The sequence below is a fragment of the Pinus tabuliformis genome, chromosome 2_1 (assembly GCF_031772625.1).
Source record: "Pinus tabuliformis cultivar Carrire ecotype Pingquan chromosome 2_1, CPIR1, whole genome shotgun sequence".
Classification (NCBI taxonomy): domain Eukaryota; kingdom Viridiplantae; phylum Streptophyta; class Pinopsida; order Pinales; family Pinaceae; genus Pinus; species Pinus tabuliformis.
Window position 1 is genome coordinate 363478337 of NC_142299.1, and position 15844 is coordinate 363494180.

The 15844-nt window shown below is 40.9% G+C and overlaps 1 protein-coding gene across 2 annotated transcripts in view; it reads left to right on the forward strand.

The window, feature by feature from the left end:
• LOC149200370 (peptide chain release factor APG3, chloroplastic-like) overlaps positions 1-15844 on the forward strand; it is a 388882-nt gene that overhangs the window by 151613 nt on the left and 221425 nt on the right. For both annotated transcript variants that reach the window (XM_089402693.1, XM_089402692.1), the window contains exons 8-9: positions 7141-7206; positions 7295-7459. In XM_089402693.1, the coding sequence (XP_089258819.1) occupies positions 7141-7206; positions 7295-7459 (231 nt within the window). The remainder of the gene's footprint in view (positions 1-7140; positions 7207-7294; positions 7460-15844) is intronic.

Genomic DNA, 15844 nt, shown 5'->3' on the forward strand with positions numbered 1-15844 from the left:
CTGGAAGGCCAAGATCCTGTCCATTCTAGACAAATATCGCATCAAGGCCTTCGCCTTGAAAGTAGTGGCGATCCTAGTTGACCCGGCTGAAAATGAGAAGTACAAGGAGGCAATGGCCAGGGCGAAGTGCATCATCCTTGATGGGGTCAAGGATCATGTGGTCCAACATATTGCCGAGAAGGAAACGACAAATGAGATGTGGGAAGCCCTAAAGAAATTGTACTAGCATACTTCCGTGCAGAGGAAGATGTTACTTGAGAATCAATTGCGGTCATACCAGATGCAGAAGGGGGAGCAGATAGATCACTTCCTTGGTCGATTGAAGGAGATCCGGGACCAGCTAACTTCCATAGGAGCCACACATGATGAGGAGGAGTTGGTGAGGACCGCAATTAATGCAGTCTCCGAAAAGTGGGAGACATTTCTCCAGAGCATACTGGGTAGGGCGAATCTTCCAGATTGGGAAGAACTGCGGGCGGCTCTTTGCCAAGAGGAGGTCAGGCGGTTGAGCAAGGTGGGGAGTAGCGGGAAAGTGGTTGGGATCAAGAAGGAAGAGGAAGAGGATGCGGCTCTAGCATCTGCGGGAAAGAAGGAGAAGAGGAAGAAGAAGGACGTCTCCAAGGTCAAGTGCTTCCAATGTGGGGAACTGGGTCATTTCGCGATCGCGAACTAGTGTTTTAGGAAGAAGAGTAAGGGAGAGGCTTCAGACTTGAATGCAGTGCCAATGAAGGCGGAGAAGGAGGTTGAGGGGGATGACAATTGTGCCGTGAGTGCTCATGTGCCACTTGAGAAGAAGTGGGGAGACATCGAGTTGTAGTCAGGAGGACAACAGGTGATGAGGGGCAGGATCCTTGAGGTACCCAACCTCTTGGATTATACCTTGCTACGGGAGCCCCGAAGAGGAGTAGCAAGACTAGCGGATGTTAGTAGAGACGGAGGCAGATGAAGCGACGGAGAGTGCTATAGTGCAGGAGTCCCTGGACAACACGAGCGTAGCAGGCTGCAACAGTGCGAGAGGCACGAGAGTGTTGCACTAATGCAGATGGCACAGAGAGGTGTGCAATGGTGCGAGATGCAGGGAGTTGTTGCAGCAGCGCAAAGGTCAGTAGAGGGAGCACTTGTTAGCGGCAGAGGGAGCTTCAACATCGGGAGTGTTTCTAGCCTGACAGGGATGTCAGAAGTTGGGTGGATTAGTTACTTACTTCTCAGTAACTGAGTTGCAGTGCAGTAGCACGATGCAACATGATGAGAGGGGATGCAGTGTAGATGCAGTGTTGGGAGGATGGACCAGCAGCAACACGGATGCAGAGGGAGTTGCTGTACGGATGCAACAGTGGCAGTGGCAGGGCCATGGGCAGCAGTACAAGATGCAACAATGTAGAAGATGTTGGGCAGGGATGCCTAGCATCAACATAGGGACCGATGCCGGATAATCAGGGTGATGCTGAGTGTGGAGTATTACTAGAGCACAGTCCTTGCTAAGAGGGATTGTTGATTTGGGGTAGCATTGGATGTGCTCTAGCTATGAAAATTGGTGGAGAGGCTAAAGCACATGAGATCTCCAAGACCCAGAAAGGGTTTGGTTAGATTCTAACCGGTTTGGGAGATATTAAAATAATTAATATTTTTAATGGAGTTCCTAAGTCTAAACCTAGGAAAAATAAAATATTAATGGGTATTAATATAAAACTGGGTTAGAAGGTTCCAAAAGTCATGGATCAAGCCAAATCTAATCTTAGCCGTTGATTAGAGATTTAATCTCGGTCGTTGATGGACCAACGAGAAAAGTATAAGAAGAAGCTTGGGGGTCAGTTGGAGAATACACCAGAGTGATCAATCATTCATTTTGCTAGAGCGGGGTTGCTAAGCAAAGTTGAATCAGTGATCAACAACGAGGGGCAGTGAGGGCAGAGAGGCAAGGACAATACTGGGAGACCAACACAGAAGCAGAGAGAGCGAGAGCAGCAGCCAGTCCAAGTGACACGGAGCCCAACAGAGGCAACGCAGAGCCCAGAGAGACTGCGTCATCCATGCAGAGGGCAGAGGGAGTGATGCAAAGGCTCCCAGAGGTTGCGCAATGCCTCAGAGGGCTGACGCAAAGGGTCCTGGGGCTGAAGCAGGTCAGCAGAGGGCTGACGTAGTGGCAAGAAGGGCCAACGCTGAGCTTCAATTGTGTTGGAGGGGGTTTCATGGGACAGGTTTTCTGAATACATGTTTCCGAATATAGAGGTATTGCTGCCATGTATTTTTCTTTGTCGGGTGAGTCGGTTAAGGACCTAGATGTACTTAGATAGATTGCATAATAATATAACCCTCTGAATAGCTACATCGGTTTTCTCGCATTGGGTTTTTCTGAGGACATTAGTCTAAAATAATGGTGTCACTTGTGTGCTTGTTTTCTTTCAGTTGATGATCTGTAGATGTTGTGACTCTATTGTGTTTATTTCGATATTTAAATGTATTAAATAACTTGTTCGAATTTAAACAAGTAGAAGAAATAAACCAGCAGAATACAGATTAATTTTCTAACAAATAGACTTAGAAAATTCAACATAGGGCGGTCCTCACCATTAACTCTTGATCCAGCGTGGCTCCTATGGAAGTCAGTTGGTCCCGGATCTCCTGCAACTTACTGAGGAAGTGATCTATCTACTCCCCCTTCTGCATCTGATGCGACCACCGCAAATTCTCCAGTAGCATCTTCTTCTGCACAAAAGTGCCTTGATACATTGTCTTCAAGGTATGCCACATTTCCTTTGCCGTCTCCTTCTCGGCAATATGCTGGACCACATGATCCTTGACCCCATCAAGGATTATGCATTTCGCCTTGGCCATCGCATCCTCATACCTTGTGTTATCAGCTGGGTCGATTGGGATCGCGACGGTTCTCAAGGCGAAGGCCTTGATGCGATTACTATCTAGAACAAACAAGATCCTGGCCTTCGAGATGACAAAGTTGGATGCCCCGTCCAGCCTGTCCTGATCCCTTAGTCCGTTCATGGCCATCTCTCTACTCTTCTTTTCGACCCCTCTGAGTCTCTACTTCCCTCCTGGAGGTTCTCTCTTGGACTCCCTCTGAGTCTTGATTTCCCTCCTAGAAATCCTCTGCTAGACTCCTTCTGAGTCTCGATTTCCCTCTTGGAAATCTGCCTTCCAACAGTTGAATCGCACATCTCCGATCTCCTATGCTCCTGCAACACTGATATGGGTTTCTTGGCTATAAATCCGCCTAGGTAGCGACTCCCTTCTACCTTGGTTCTGTCCTGCTAGGTACTGTTCTGTCTTGGCAGCAACAACACCCCACCAGCTTCACTCTCTCCGATTTGCCCACAACTTCCTATGCCCCAGCAACTGAAGAATTGAGCCTCTAGGCTCTGCGCAATCCCGACACTGGCTGAATTGCTCCACTAGCCAATTGCGTCACTCCTACTTTGCTGAGCAGGATGTTGTGGCTCTTCGTGAGCCTCTTCTGCCTCTCACTGCTTCTGCGCTAGCCCCTTCTCTAGTTCAAAAAGATGACGCAGGCCCTCTGCATCAACCCTTCTCTGCTGTTTTTTGCTAGGAACAACTTCTGTCACTCGGGACAGCTGTTTCTGGTGCAAATTCTCTGAATCAGCTAGCGTCTTCAGCTCTCCTGTGATCTGCAACCCTCTGATACCATGTTGAAATTTCTAAGTATTACTCGTTAGAAATTTTATCTGTGTTCTTTGGTTTATTTCGCCTACCTGTTTAATTACTAACAAGTTATTTAACCATATAAATACTGAAATAAACACAATACAGTCTCAACCATCTACAGATCAAAAACTGAAAGGAATGAACAAACACACAAGGGACACCATTATTTTTGGACAATCGTCCTCGGAAAAACCCAACTCGGGAAAACTGGTGCAACAGTTCTAAGGGTTTTATTATTAAACAACTTTTCTTGAGTACACTGGGCGCCAAACTAGCTCACCCGACATAGATAAAAAAATCTGGTAGTAATACCTCTTCGAAAGCAGATATTCTGAAAGTCTGCCCCTGGAAACCCTCTCCAACACAATCTGAAGCACCGCATCATCCCTCCTAGCCTCTGCGTTAGCCCTTTGAGGTTCTGCACAGCCTCTCTAACCCTCCGCGTCACTTTTGCAGCCTCTGCGTGGGTCATGCAAGCCCTTCTTGCCTTTGCGCAGTCACTGCTGGCCTTTGCGTGGCTCCCTTTGGCTCTGTGTCTGCCTCTCTGCCTCTGCGTTGGTCTTCCGACACTATTTCTGCCTCTCTGCCTCGTACTCACTGCCCCTTGTTGCAATACTAATCACTGGTTCAATTTCTCTTAGCGAACCCCGCTCTAGAAAATCGAAATGACTAATCACTCTGGTGTATTTCCAACTGACCCTCAAGCCTCCTCTTATACTTTTTCTATTGAGTCTTCAACGACCGAGATTACATCTCTAATCAACGGCTAAGATTAGATTTGGCTTGATCCATGTCATTTACAACCTTCTAACCCAGTTTTATATTAATGCCCATTAATAATTTTATTTTCCTAAGTTTAGACTTAGGAACCCATTAAAAATATTAATTATTTTAATATCTCCTTCACCAGGTAGAATTTCCCAAGACAATTTCTGGGTCTTGGATATCTCATGTGCTTTAGCCTCTCCACCAATTTTCATGGCTAGAGCACATCCGATGCTACCCCAAATCATCAACGGCAGGCCTTTAAGGCCTCTTCGTCCTTAGCCTTAGCCCTTGTGGGGCCTACGACAACCGCTTGGGAGCCTATCCTCCCTTGTGGCAGGCCTATTAGGCCTCCTTTCCCTCACGGAAGGCCTTTTGGCCTTTTCCCTTAGTCGCTAGGCGTTCTAGGCCCTTTTCACCTCGATGCTAGCCCTATTGGGCCTAGTGTTAACCCTTTTCAGCCCTGATTTGCCTCATTTCCATTCCTGGTTTGCCTCTGAAATTTTTGGACTGAATATTGGTGGGTTTTGCAAGAAGAAATTGGCTCAAGTTTGATGTTTTCAGGTGCTAGGCTCATTGGAAAAATTTTGGCAACTTGGGCAAGCATTCTTCAAGTCCTTGGGCCTAGGGTTTGATCTCTAAACCCTACATTTTCATTACTGTTTGCTACATCTCTCTGAATCATTCATAACAGTGGTGAAATTCGAGTTTAAATGCTCTAAAATTCACTCATAAATTGCCTAAACACACTAAAAGTTTCATTATAAAAATTTGCCAGTCATTTGGTAAATTGGGCATTGATTTTTGAGCATAAATCTAACTTGTTTAATGACTGAAATATCTGTGCATAAGGGTTTGATAAGATCTGATATAATCTAAAGATCACATCTTAAAGAGCTTAAAGATCTAATTTTTCAATTTGATAAACTTGTTCAAGCACTTCGCAATTTTTGGGCACAATTTGGCACACACTCTCACATTGATTGCTCACTGTTTAGATACTTTTCCTACAGCTGTAATAAGTGTTTTCAGATCTGATATATCTCTGAACAATTCATCATAAGAGGGTTAGTTAGCTTCTATTTTCACTCGACAAGTCACTTGATGTTCCATTGATCATATTGGGTTCTCACATGCTTGTCATTTTTTAAATCTAGAGTGGTTTACTTACTGCTGTCCTAAATTTGTCTTAACAATGAACTATAACTTACATAAGTGATTTTCATTATTTCATTAGTTCATTGTGGAAAATATTTATGCTATTGTGAAGAAGGTTGTTTAAATTTAACATTTGCTTTTCTTGTGTTAGCTTCAAGAATCATTAAACTTTGTGTTGGAATTTCTAAGTCTAACTGTTAGAAATCCTTCATGTACTTTCTGATTTATTTCTGCCTACTTGTTTTGTTTAATTAATAAGTTATTTACTATGTAAAAACTGAAAATAAATACAAGTACATGTTCAACACATTACAGACCAAGCCTTTCCAAGCCTTGCCGGTACTTTATCCAAATATTATAGACCTCTTATTCAATCACCTTGAGCCTTAGCATTCGAGTATCCTTTAGGTGATCTAGGGAAGCCTCCCTTGTGCTTCAGTACCACTAAAGAGTAGGAGAAAGGTTGTTGAGGTGACAGTGGCAACCTTTTTTGTTGTTGCCGTAAGGTCTGGCTCTGCTCAATGAGGCTTTGCACTGGGCCTGCTAGATTTTGTGGCGACAATCACCATTATTCATGTTGGTAAAAATCACATTGTCTTTGTTAACTAATTTGTGTCTACAGTTCTTGATGTGGGCCTAGGCTGACCTCTTATGCTAAAAAATTGACTCCATATCCTTGTCAACTTTGATTTGACTTCAATATGAACTCTATTTGTTGACTTGACAACTCAACTTCATTCAACAGGTCATTTTTGTTGAGAAAGTGTTTAGTCAGTGAGAAGCTCAATTTTTGTGATAGAAATAGTTATTAATAGTGTTATTGTAGAAGCTGAAATTAATTTGTTGTAACTAAAGTCTTGTAATTGAATAAAACCCTTGTTATTACTATACTGTTTTGTTTCATCTCTTGGACAATGCTCTCTGTAATGTTTCACTTAATTAATATTCAGTAAATATGGTTGACGCTCTTTGTTTCATATTTTAATTTAAATTTTTGAAAATTACTGCATAATACAGAAGAATATTCAATAATAATGATCTTTTCTTAATCTTTCATCAATTGTGAAGTTCTACCAACTTCAAACTCCTGCATTTAATTTGGCTGAAGTATTGAGTTGATTGGAATAAAATTCTATATGTTGTCACGTTGTGAAGTTGTTCATTACTATGTAAGTATATATCATAGGCCAGGTCATTATATTTGTTTTTTCCCCAGCGATGCATTCTAGGCTTTCATGGGGTTAATCTATTTCACGAAAGGCAGTAACCTTTCTTAGACCTTTTATCTGTGGTTTATGGTTACCTTCTTCAGGGGGTCTGTTCATCTTCATTTAAGATTTTCATTGATACCTATAAGATGTCCTGTCATATTCTTCATGGTCTCTCTTATGGGTAGTAAATTCCTGGCAACTAGGTTAATACCATTATGATCATATTATTAGCATTGGTTAATACCCATTTGAATTAACGAGTAATTTTCAGTACTCTTTGTGGCATTCTCCGTGTTTCTGACTCGTTTGCTATCTGCTATTCAATTACGTGCGTATGTACCAAAGATATGCTGAACAAAACTCCTTGAAGTATTCACCAGTTTCCTGCACAGAGGTGTGATTGGTATCCAATTTCTAATGGAATTTCTTGCAGTTGTAGTTTAAATTGAAATATATGGGATTTTGCAAACTTGTCATTTCAGGCTGAGAAAGGTGGTTTTAAGCAGTATGTCATGGAAATAAAAGGTGAACGTGTCTACAGTAAGCTCAAATATGAATCTGGAGTCCACCGTGTTCAACGTGTTCCCCAAACAGAGTCACAGGGTCGTGTTCATACATCTACTGCTACAGTTGCAATAATGCCTGAGGTAATTCCTAACGAACCTTTGAGATTTTAATTATGCTGTGTCGATATTTAAATTGCATCAAATTTTAAATAATTTCATTTTATCCATTTTGTTGTGGTTCACACTTGTCAAAGAACTAACGTTACTTGACATTTACAAATAGGAATCTTGATATTTACATATGTGTCGTTTGTATTAAACATGGAGCAACTCCATTGAGGAGCATGATTCCTTACTCATCCAATGGACTATTGTTGACGATCTTTTCCATTTGATCACAAAACAAGCAATCTTTCTTGAGCTAAAGGCGTTTATAAAGGCAGGGGGAGTTGGTTCATCACATGAAGAAATTCAAACACGTTTATCATGAACCACATTGCCAGAAAGAAGAGCACCATGACAAGAGGAGTAACATACCTATTAAGAACTACTATTCGTGAAGAAAAGAAGCAGCTTGACAGGGGGAGTACTTGGGCACCCCGTTTTCCATTGATGTCAAAGGGGGAGAGAATGTTGAAAGGACAAGAATATTGCCATCAATGACAAAGAGGGAGATTGTTATTATAGGTTGTCATTGATGTCAATAGTTGATCGTTGATATAGCAATGACTGGATGGCAAATATTCTTGAAGATGCCAGAAGAGGACTACACTTGGAAGATTGCCTATATGACATAAACATGATGACATGCCCTACCTCCAATGATGATTTGATGATGACATGACAAACCTCCAATAATGTTGAAGGAGACAAGGTGATGAAGAAGGAAATCAAGGACATGATGGTGTCCCTACATTGAAGAAGGCAAGCATAATGATGACAAGTTGACCCTATGAAGTAGAAGGAAAAACAATGAAGAAATCCATCCATGAAGGAGAAGCCCATCCATGAAAGAATATTGCTGTCCTATATTTCTGCACTTATACAGGACCAGTCACATTAAAAAAAATTTTTTCACCTCCTTAGAGGCAGAATTCTTCCGTGAGACCTACACCATCTTAAAGAGCATAATTTTTCCTTTCCAACGAGCTATTACTCAGCCCGAAACTCCAAGCGGTTTAGGAGATATGAATTTTACAAGTTGAGGAAATTATTCTGGTCACTAAGCCAACCTGAACATGTCAAACACATGTCGGCCTAGATAAGGGTCATGTCCATTCGGTTTTCACTCAAAGAAAGGTCTATATATTAGTGAGAAACTCGGTGCTTTTAGGAGGTTAAGGAATTCAGACTGTAGAAGAAGAATAAGGAAAAGAAAGTTCACATCTTGTGAACTTGATATTAAAGTCAAGGGCAGTCTCAGCACAGAACGAAGATTATCTACACCAAAGGAGTGTGGACTTCTGGACAGACCCTGTGGCAGTTTCAGTGTGGTCTAGGGTTATAGTTTAGCAGTAAAATATATCGGACTGTATAGCAATGAAACTCTTGTGTTAATGACTACAGTCTAGTGTAAGTATGGGCTAGGGACAGCGTGAAAGTGGACAGTATTAATTGTGGGCTTGTGACAGCATGAGAGACACAATTTAAGAATATATCTCTCGGTCTAGGGACAGATTTGGAGAAGGAGCATCTGCGGACTGTGACAAACACTTGTGCATCATTAACTCGGACTCAGTGGTTTACACCTCGGTCCTGTAACAGCAATTTCCTTGCACGGATAGCAGCATACTCTTATAGTGGTGACCTTTTTAGCTTTGACTGGTGTCTCCAGACAAAGGTGTGGTAATTCATCTTGAACAGGTTCAGATTAGGAGCAGAGGCATGGATTGATGTAAGTACAGTGGCTCGGTCTCCATAGTTGGATTATACCAGAATTCTTGAAAGGTGGATCAACATTGGTACAACAATCTTTCTCAGTGACTCGGACTTGTTGGTTTGAAGATGCTTAGATCACAGTAATAGAATCAGACTCATTTGACTTAGTTTAGGCATCACATTTATATATCCTTATCCTTTGGAGCTGACCTAGAAGCTTTCTTTGGAATATCCATTGGGGACATTTTGAAATTACTTTGGGAATATTTTTGAGGACTTGAAGAATATCTTGGGACAGTCAAGAAGACTCTTTAGCAGCACCTTTAAGGATAGCCTTGAAGCTGTCTTGATAAAGCCTTGAAGAAGAGCGTGCAACAGTTGAGCAACTGATTGAAGATACTTTGAAGAATCACCAAGCATTGATTGAAATCTTGGAGACACTCTTGGAGATCATGATACATCACTGATGTCATCATGAGGTAACCTGAAGATTTTGCTTGGGTATAATGAAGTGCAGTGGCGATATCTTCTAATTGACAAGGTTGTCATTGATGATGTGAAGACTACAATGAAACTAAAAGCTTGACAGGGCTCGGTGAAGAAGACTTTGAGAGCCATGAAGCACAACCAAACATATCTTGACAAAACGAAGCTATAGGATTGGTGTCCTTAGAGTTGGTGCTCCTAAACTCAAGTTTGGTGCCTTGGATAAGATAGGGTCAAAGCCCTAGAGGTGGGAGCCTCACTAAAGTCCAAGTAGGTGCTTGGCACATCCCAGGTTGGAGCCTGGGTGTCTTCATCAAGGGTTGGAGCCCTACCCATATTGTACTTGATTCATTATAAAGATTATATTAATAACAACATTTATTTCTATTGTTCATTTTTGTGTTCTAAATATAAGTGATCTAACTGGTAAAAGTAACAATTAAAAAGAAATATTGATTCATTCCCCCTCTCAGTATTTCCAACACAAGGAACACATTGAAGTAAGCAGGGACATTATATTTGATGAAAATCAAGCCTACAAAAGACCCAAGGACATTCCTATTGATTCCGATGACGAAGAAGAAGAAGTACAACTCGAAAATCCATCTACAATTCAAGAAGAAGAAGAAGAGGGACCAAGTTAGCTTATTCAACCTATGATCATACCGAACACAAGGAAGAGGCCAAATTGGTTAAAAGCTACTCTTGAAGATGCTAAAGGACATGGAGTTGCAAAAGGAACCTTTAGAGAAAGCAAAATGCCGAAGGGATATTTTGGATATGCTACATATATGACATGACTAATTGAAGCTGAGCCATCTACATTTGAAGAAGCTACTCATTAAGAAGTATGGAAGAAAGCTATGCAGGAAGAATATCAATCCATCATGAAGAATGGGGTTTGGGAAATCGTTCATAGACCTAGTGACAAATCAGTGTCACCTCAGAATGGATCGACAAGATCAAACATGCTGTTGATGGAAGTATAGACAAATACAAAGCCAACTTTGTTGCAAGAGGGTTCTCTCAAAAAGAAGGCATAGATTATGAAGAAACCTTTGCACCCATAATAATGTATACTACCATTAGATCTTTGGTTTCATGGTTGCTACAATGGGATGGAATATCCATCAAATGGACGTGAAGACAACATTTCTGAATGGGACCATCGATGAGGAAGTATACATTGAGCAACCCGAAGCCTTCGAACTAAATGGCAAAGATACTCATGTTTGTAGACTGAAGAAGGCCCTATATGGTTTGAAGCAAGCTCCTAGGGCATGGTGTGCAAGAATGGATGCATACCTTCTAAGAATTGGGTTCGTGAAGAGTTCCGTTGATCCTAATCTCTACATCAAGGTTGTGAATAATGAGCTAGTCATTATTTTATTTTATGTGGATGATCTATTCATTATAGGTGTGGAGAGAAGGATACAAGAATGCAAGAAGATGCTAGAAACCGAATTTGAGATGAAGGATCTAGGACTGACGCACTATTACCTGGGTCTGGGAGTATGGCAAAATCCTGGGGACATATATTTGGGGCAAGGAAAGTATATCATCAAGTTGTTGCAGAAATTTGGGATGATGGATTCCAAGCCCATGACTGCTCCTATGATCACCAATCTCAAGAAGTTAAGGAGCTTTGACTCAAGTCTCATGGTTCCTGCCTTCTATCGTCAGTTTGTGGGTTCTCTGATGTATCTGGTAAATACTAGGCTAGATATATGCTTTGCTATGAACGTTCTTAGTCAGTTTCAGTTGGAGCTTCGTCATGATCACTGGATAGCTGCCAAGCATATATTGAGATATCTTCGTGGCACTATACATTATTGCCTAAAGTACAATAGCAAGGAAGTTAAGTTGATTGGCTTCACAGATTTTGATTGGGGTGGCAGTGAGACCGATGGAAGCACTATCTGTTAGAAATCTTTCTTGTACTTTCTGATTTATTTCTTCCTACTTGTTCTGTTAATTAACAAGTTATTTACCATGTAAATACTGGAAATAAATACAAGTACAGTCTCAACACATATAGATTATCAACTGAAGGAAAAATAAGTACACAAGTGACACCGTTATTTTTGGACTAATATCCCCGGAAAAACCCAATGCAGGAAAACCGGTGCAGCTATCCGAGGGTTTTATTATTAAGCAGTTTTAGAATACAATATGGGTGCCAGAAATGGCTCACCCAACAGAGAATGCCCTCGGCAGTAGTACCTCTCAGTCGGAGACAGATATCAGCCCCAATCTTCTCCACGAAATCTCCTAGCGTCAGCCTCTATGGTCTCCGTTAGCCTCTCTGGCCCAGCGTCAGCCTATTTGGCCCTGTGTTTGCCTCTCGAGACTCTACATCAGCCTTTGGAGCCTCTGTGTTTCCCACGTTGGCCCTCCTCAGGCTCTGTGCAGCTCTTGGCTACCTTTGCATGGCCTCAGTCTCCTTATGCGTGGCCTCTAGCTGGCTTTGCATCAACCCTCTCTCAGCTTCTGCGCTGATGCTCCCGATAGTATCTCTGCCTCTCTGCTACTGCATTCACTGCCCCTCCGCTGCAACTTAGATCACTCCTTCGATTTCCTCAGCAAGCCCTGCCCCAAAAAATTGAATTCTTGATCAACTCGATGTGTTCTCCAAGTGACCCTCAAGCCTCCTCTTATACTTTTCTCGTTGACAATCAACGATCGAGATTAAGTCCCTAATCAACGGCTATGATTAGATTTGGCTTGATCCATGACTTTTGGACCATTCTAACTTAGTTTTATATTAACTCACATTAATATTTTATTTTCCCCAAGTTTAGACTTAGGGACTCCATTAAAAATATTAATCATTTTAATATCTCCCAAATTGGTTAGATTCTGCCCAAACCATTTCTAGGTATTGGAGATCTCATGTGCTTTAGCCTCTCCACCAATTTTCGTGGCTAGAGCACATCCGATGCTAACCCAAATCAACATACATTATTGCCTAAAGTACAATAGCAAGGAAGTTAAGCTGGCTTCACAGATTCTGATTGGGGTGGCACTGAGAATGATGGAAGAAGCACTACAGGTGGATGCTTATCTGGCATGATATCATGGATGAGTAGAAAGCAAGATCTTGTTGCTTTGGGTAGTGCTGAAGCAAAGTACGTGGCTGCATGTGAAGTAGGAAAGGAGGCTATATGGTTGAGGAAACTTCTGACAGATTTCTTTGAGAAGCCTCTGGATCCTATTGTGATAAACTATGATAATCATAGTTACATCAAGATGTTTAGAGATCCTGTGTTTCATGCTAAGACGAAACATATCAACAATAAGTTCCATTGCATTAGGAACTTGGTGCAGGATGGGATCGTGAAGCTACAGTATGTCCTAACCGACGATCAGGTAGTTGATATACTAACAAAGTCTCTTCCTAATAAGAAGTTTGAAGATCTTAGAAACATGCTTGTTTTAGTTGATATTGCTGATCTTGTTGATGATAAAAGTTTGGAAGAGATTTGTTGAGGCTTTGTGTGTGAGACACATTGCCTGGGAGGACATTTGGTCGACACTATGTTTTGATGTCTAGTTACCGAAGTAGGGAGGGTGGCGTTGGTCATGGAGTTCTGACCTCGGATACACACCTAGATCCATGGGTTGATGGTTAGCAAGTAAGTCTGATGGTACTTAGAGAGGCTGAAAGCTTTAGCCCATCTTAGTCCCACTTGGATAGATTTCCCTGGTCAAGAATCTAGTTCGTGGCATTGCGGTGCCTAAACTGTTAAGAGACTTTGGATATATTGCCTTGGTCAAGAATCTAGTCCATGGCATTACGGTGCCTAAACTCTTCATAGTTCATATAGTTTGAGATCTTCCTTGTATTTGTTATGAATACCTCCTTAGTTAAGATGGAGCGTTGAAGAATGTAACCAGGTTCGGTCTTCATAAATGTATTTATGTAATGTACTTGTCAAAAGAATGAAAAATAATTTTTTATTATTGTTACAATGACTTATTAAAGCATGGGTTTCATGCTTGGGTCATCATTTTATTAGTCAAAGTCCCCATTGTGGACTCCTAGGATTAATATTGAGTCATTAGAGTCATTGTATATTTTATGAGACCCTTCTTGGGCTTTTGAATGATGTAAAAATAATTATTTTTGAGTAAAAAATGAATTATGTCACCTCCACACCAAGTCGGCCTCAACTGAGCAATTCGACCTCACCAGAAGCCTATATATTGGAGCAAATCGAATTCATTTGGACACACTCTCTCTCACAAGTTTGATATCCAAGAAAGAGCTGGGAAAAGTGCGAAGTTGAAGGAGGCTAAAAGGAGTGCAAAGTTGGTCAAGAAGGAAGGGAAGGACAAAATTGAAGTTTTGGGATGTCTATCTCTCTCTCGTGTGGGCTACTTTAGGAGATCAAAGTCTCTTTGTCAAAGTTGAAGCTGTTGCCTGTTGCTACCAAGTCGAAGTTGCTGGGGTTGAAGTGTTGTTGTTGCTAGGTTGAAGGTTAGATCGATGAAGGAAAGGCTGACTTGGCGTGGAGGAGGTCTGTGTCTAGGTTAAAGAGTCTCAAGAAAAACTATTGAAGAAAGAGATTTTGACTAGGTTTTCCCCTAGATAAGGGTTTTGCCCTGGCATAATGCCTACATCTTGTGTCTTGTGTTTTTATGATCTTCATACACACATAATTTGGTAATTGCTTGATGAAAGATAATATAACAAATAAGTAAATGAAGCCAACATAATTCATAAGTAATTATCAAGAAAGAGAAATCTAACTCTAATTCTACTAGCATTGATTTCTCAACAACCTCAATTGTGCCATATGACAATTCATCTCCTACGATAGTCATAAGATTTAGCATGTGTCACATGATAATGTTCTGGAATTAATTCCAATGTCCATCGGTGTCAAGCAGTATGGTAATATACATTTGATTGATAGGTCATGTGCGACTGGTCTTGTGGCTTGCAAGCACCAAAGCTAGAACAACATTCATCGCACTGCTCAGGTGATGCAAATACACCCTCAACATGCTCTGCTACAAGTGCCCCTTTTATTGACACACTAATCGCTCTAAAAATGACATCCATAGGAACATTTTCTCTTTAATTACATTACACAGTTGCCAACAATCAAATCACACTTTCACACAAGTAGCCATTCGTCATATCTGCAGTATGTATATAAATGTGACTATGTCAACCAAGACCATGCCAAATGCTGCGTATTGCGCACAATATAATTGCACGAATTGGTTCATATTACATATCCTTAGATCTTACAAACTCTCAATGTTGATGCTAGCGATTTCATGTTGTTCTCTGCCACAAGAGAAAAGTTTGAAAGTTCTTTGTTGACAACAAACTTGCTAGACCGATGCAATTTTCAACTCAATCTCATGCCCTGAATAGATCCTATAATAACCAGCGCATGAGGGTATCAAGCTTTATCAAATAAAATGTCAGTGGCAATCTATTATAGCGATAAAGATATGTAGGCAAGCTCATGTGACACAAAACAATTGAATGCCATAGAAGGGTCGCTAATGTTGCTTGAAAAAATTTGGCCTCAAACATGTTTCACAGATCTGTACATGAAATTTTTTGTATGCCTTAGAATTTGCTCCAGATTTTAGCCATACAAAATTTTGGAGTTCACTTCAGTTGAGGTCTTGATCTACAGTACATGTTAAGGTCAAGTATGACTGGAACTAGCTGTGTTTCTTAACCACTATTCCATAGAGCAGAGAAGAACATAATCTTAAGACTAATTCAGGCCTTTTATTGCTACTCCATAGGACCGAGAGTATAATTTCTTAAATTACTCAGAAGATTTGCGTTAGATTCATATGTATGAGTTGAGCCGAGACTAGTGTTGATAAGTCCAGAAAACACCTTATCGACAATATTGGCAAAATATCGGCGAGAGTCCAGAAAACATCTTATCGGCAATAGCAGTGAAAATATCGGCAAGCATAAAAAATGCATAATATATTCATTTTTTTTAGTTTTTTAAACATATAAAGCAATAAAAACATGAAATAAACACATTGGCACATAACTATGAAGAAAGCACTAATATATATGATGTAGTGGATGTAAAATAAAAATGATACTTCAAAGGCGATACCAAATCCTGCTAATCCTTGATAATTGTCCAATCAAGGACTAAAATGTGGAGAACT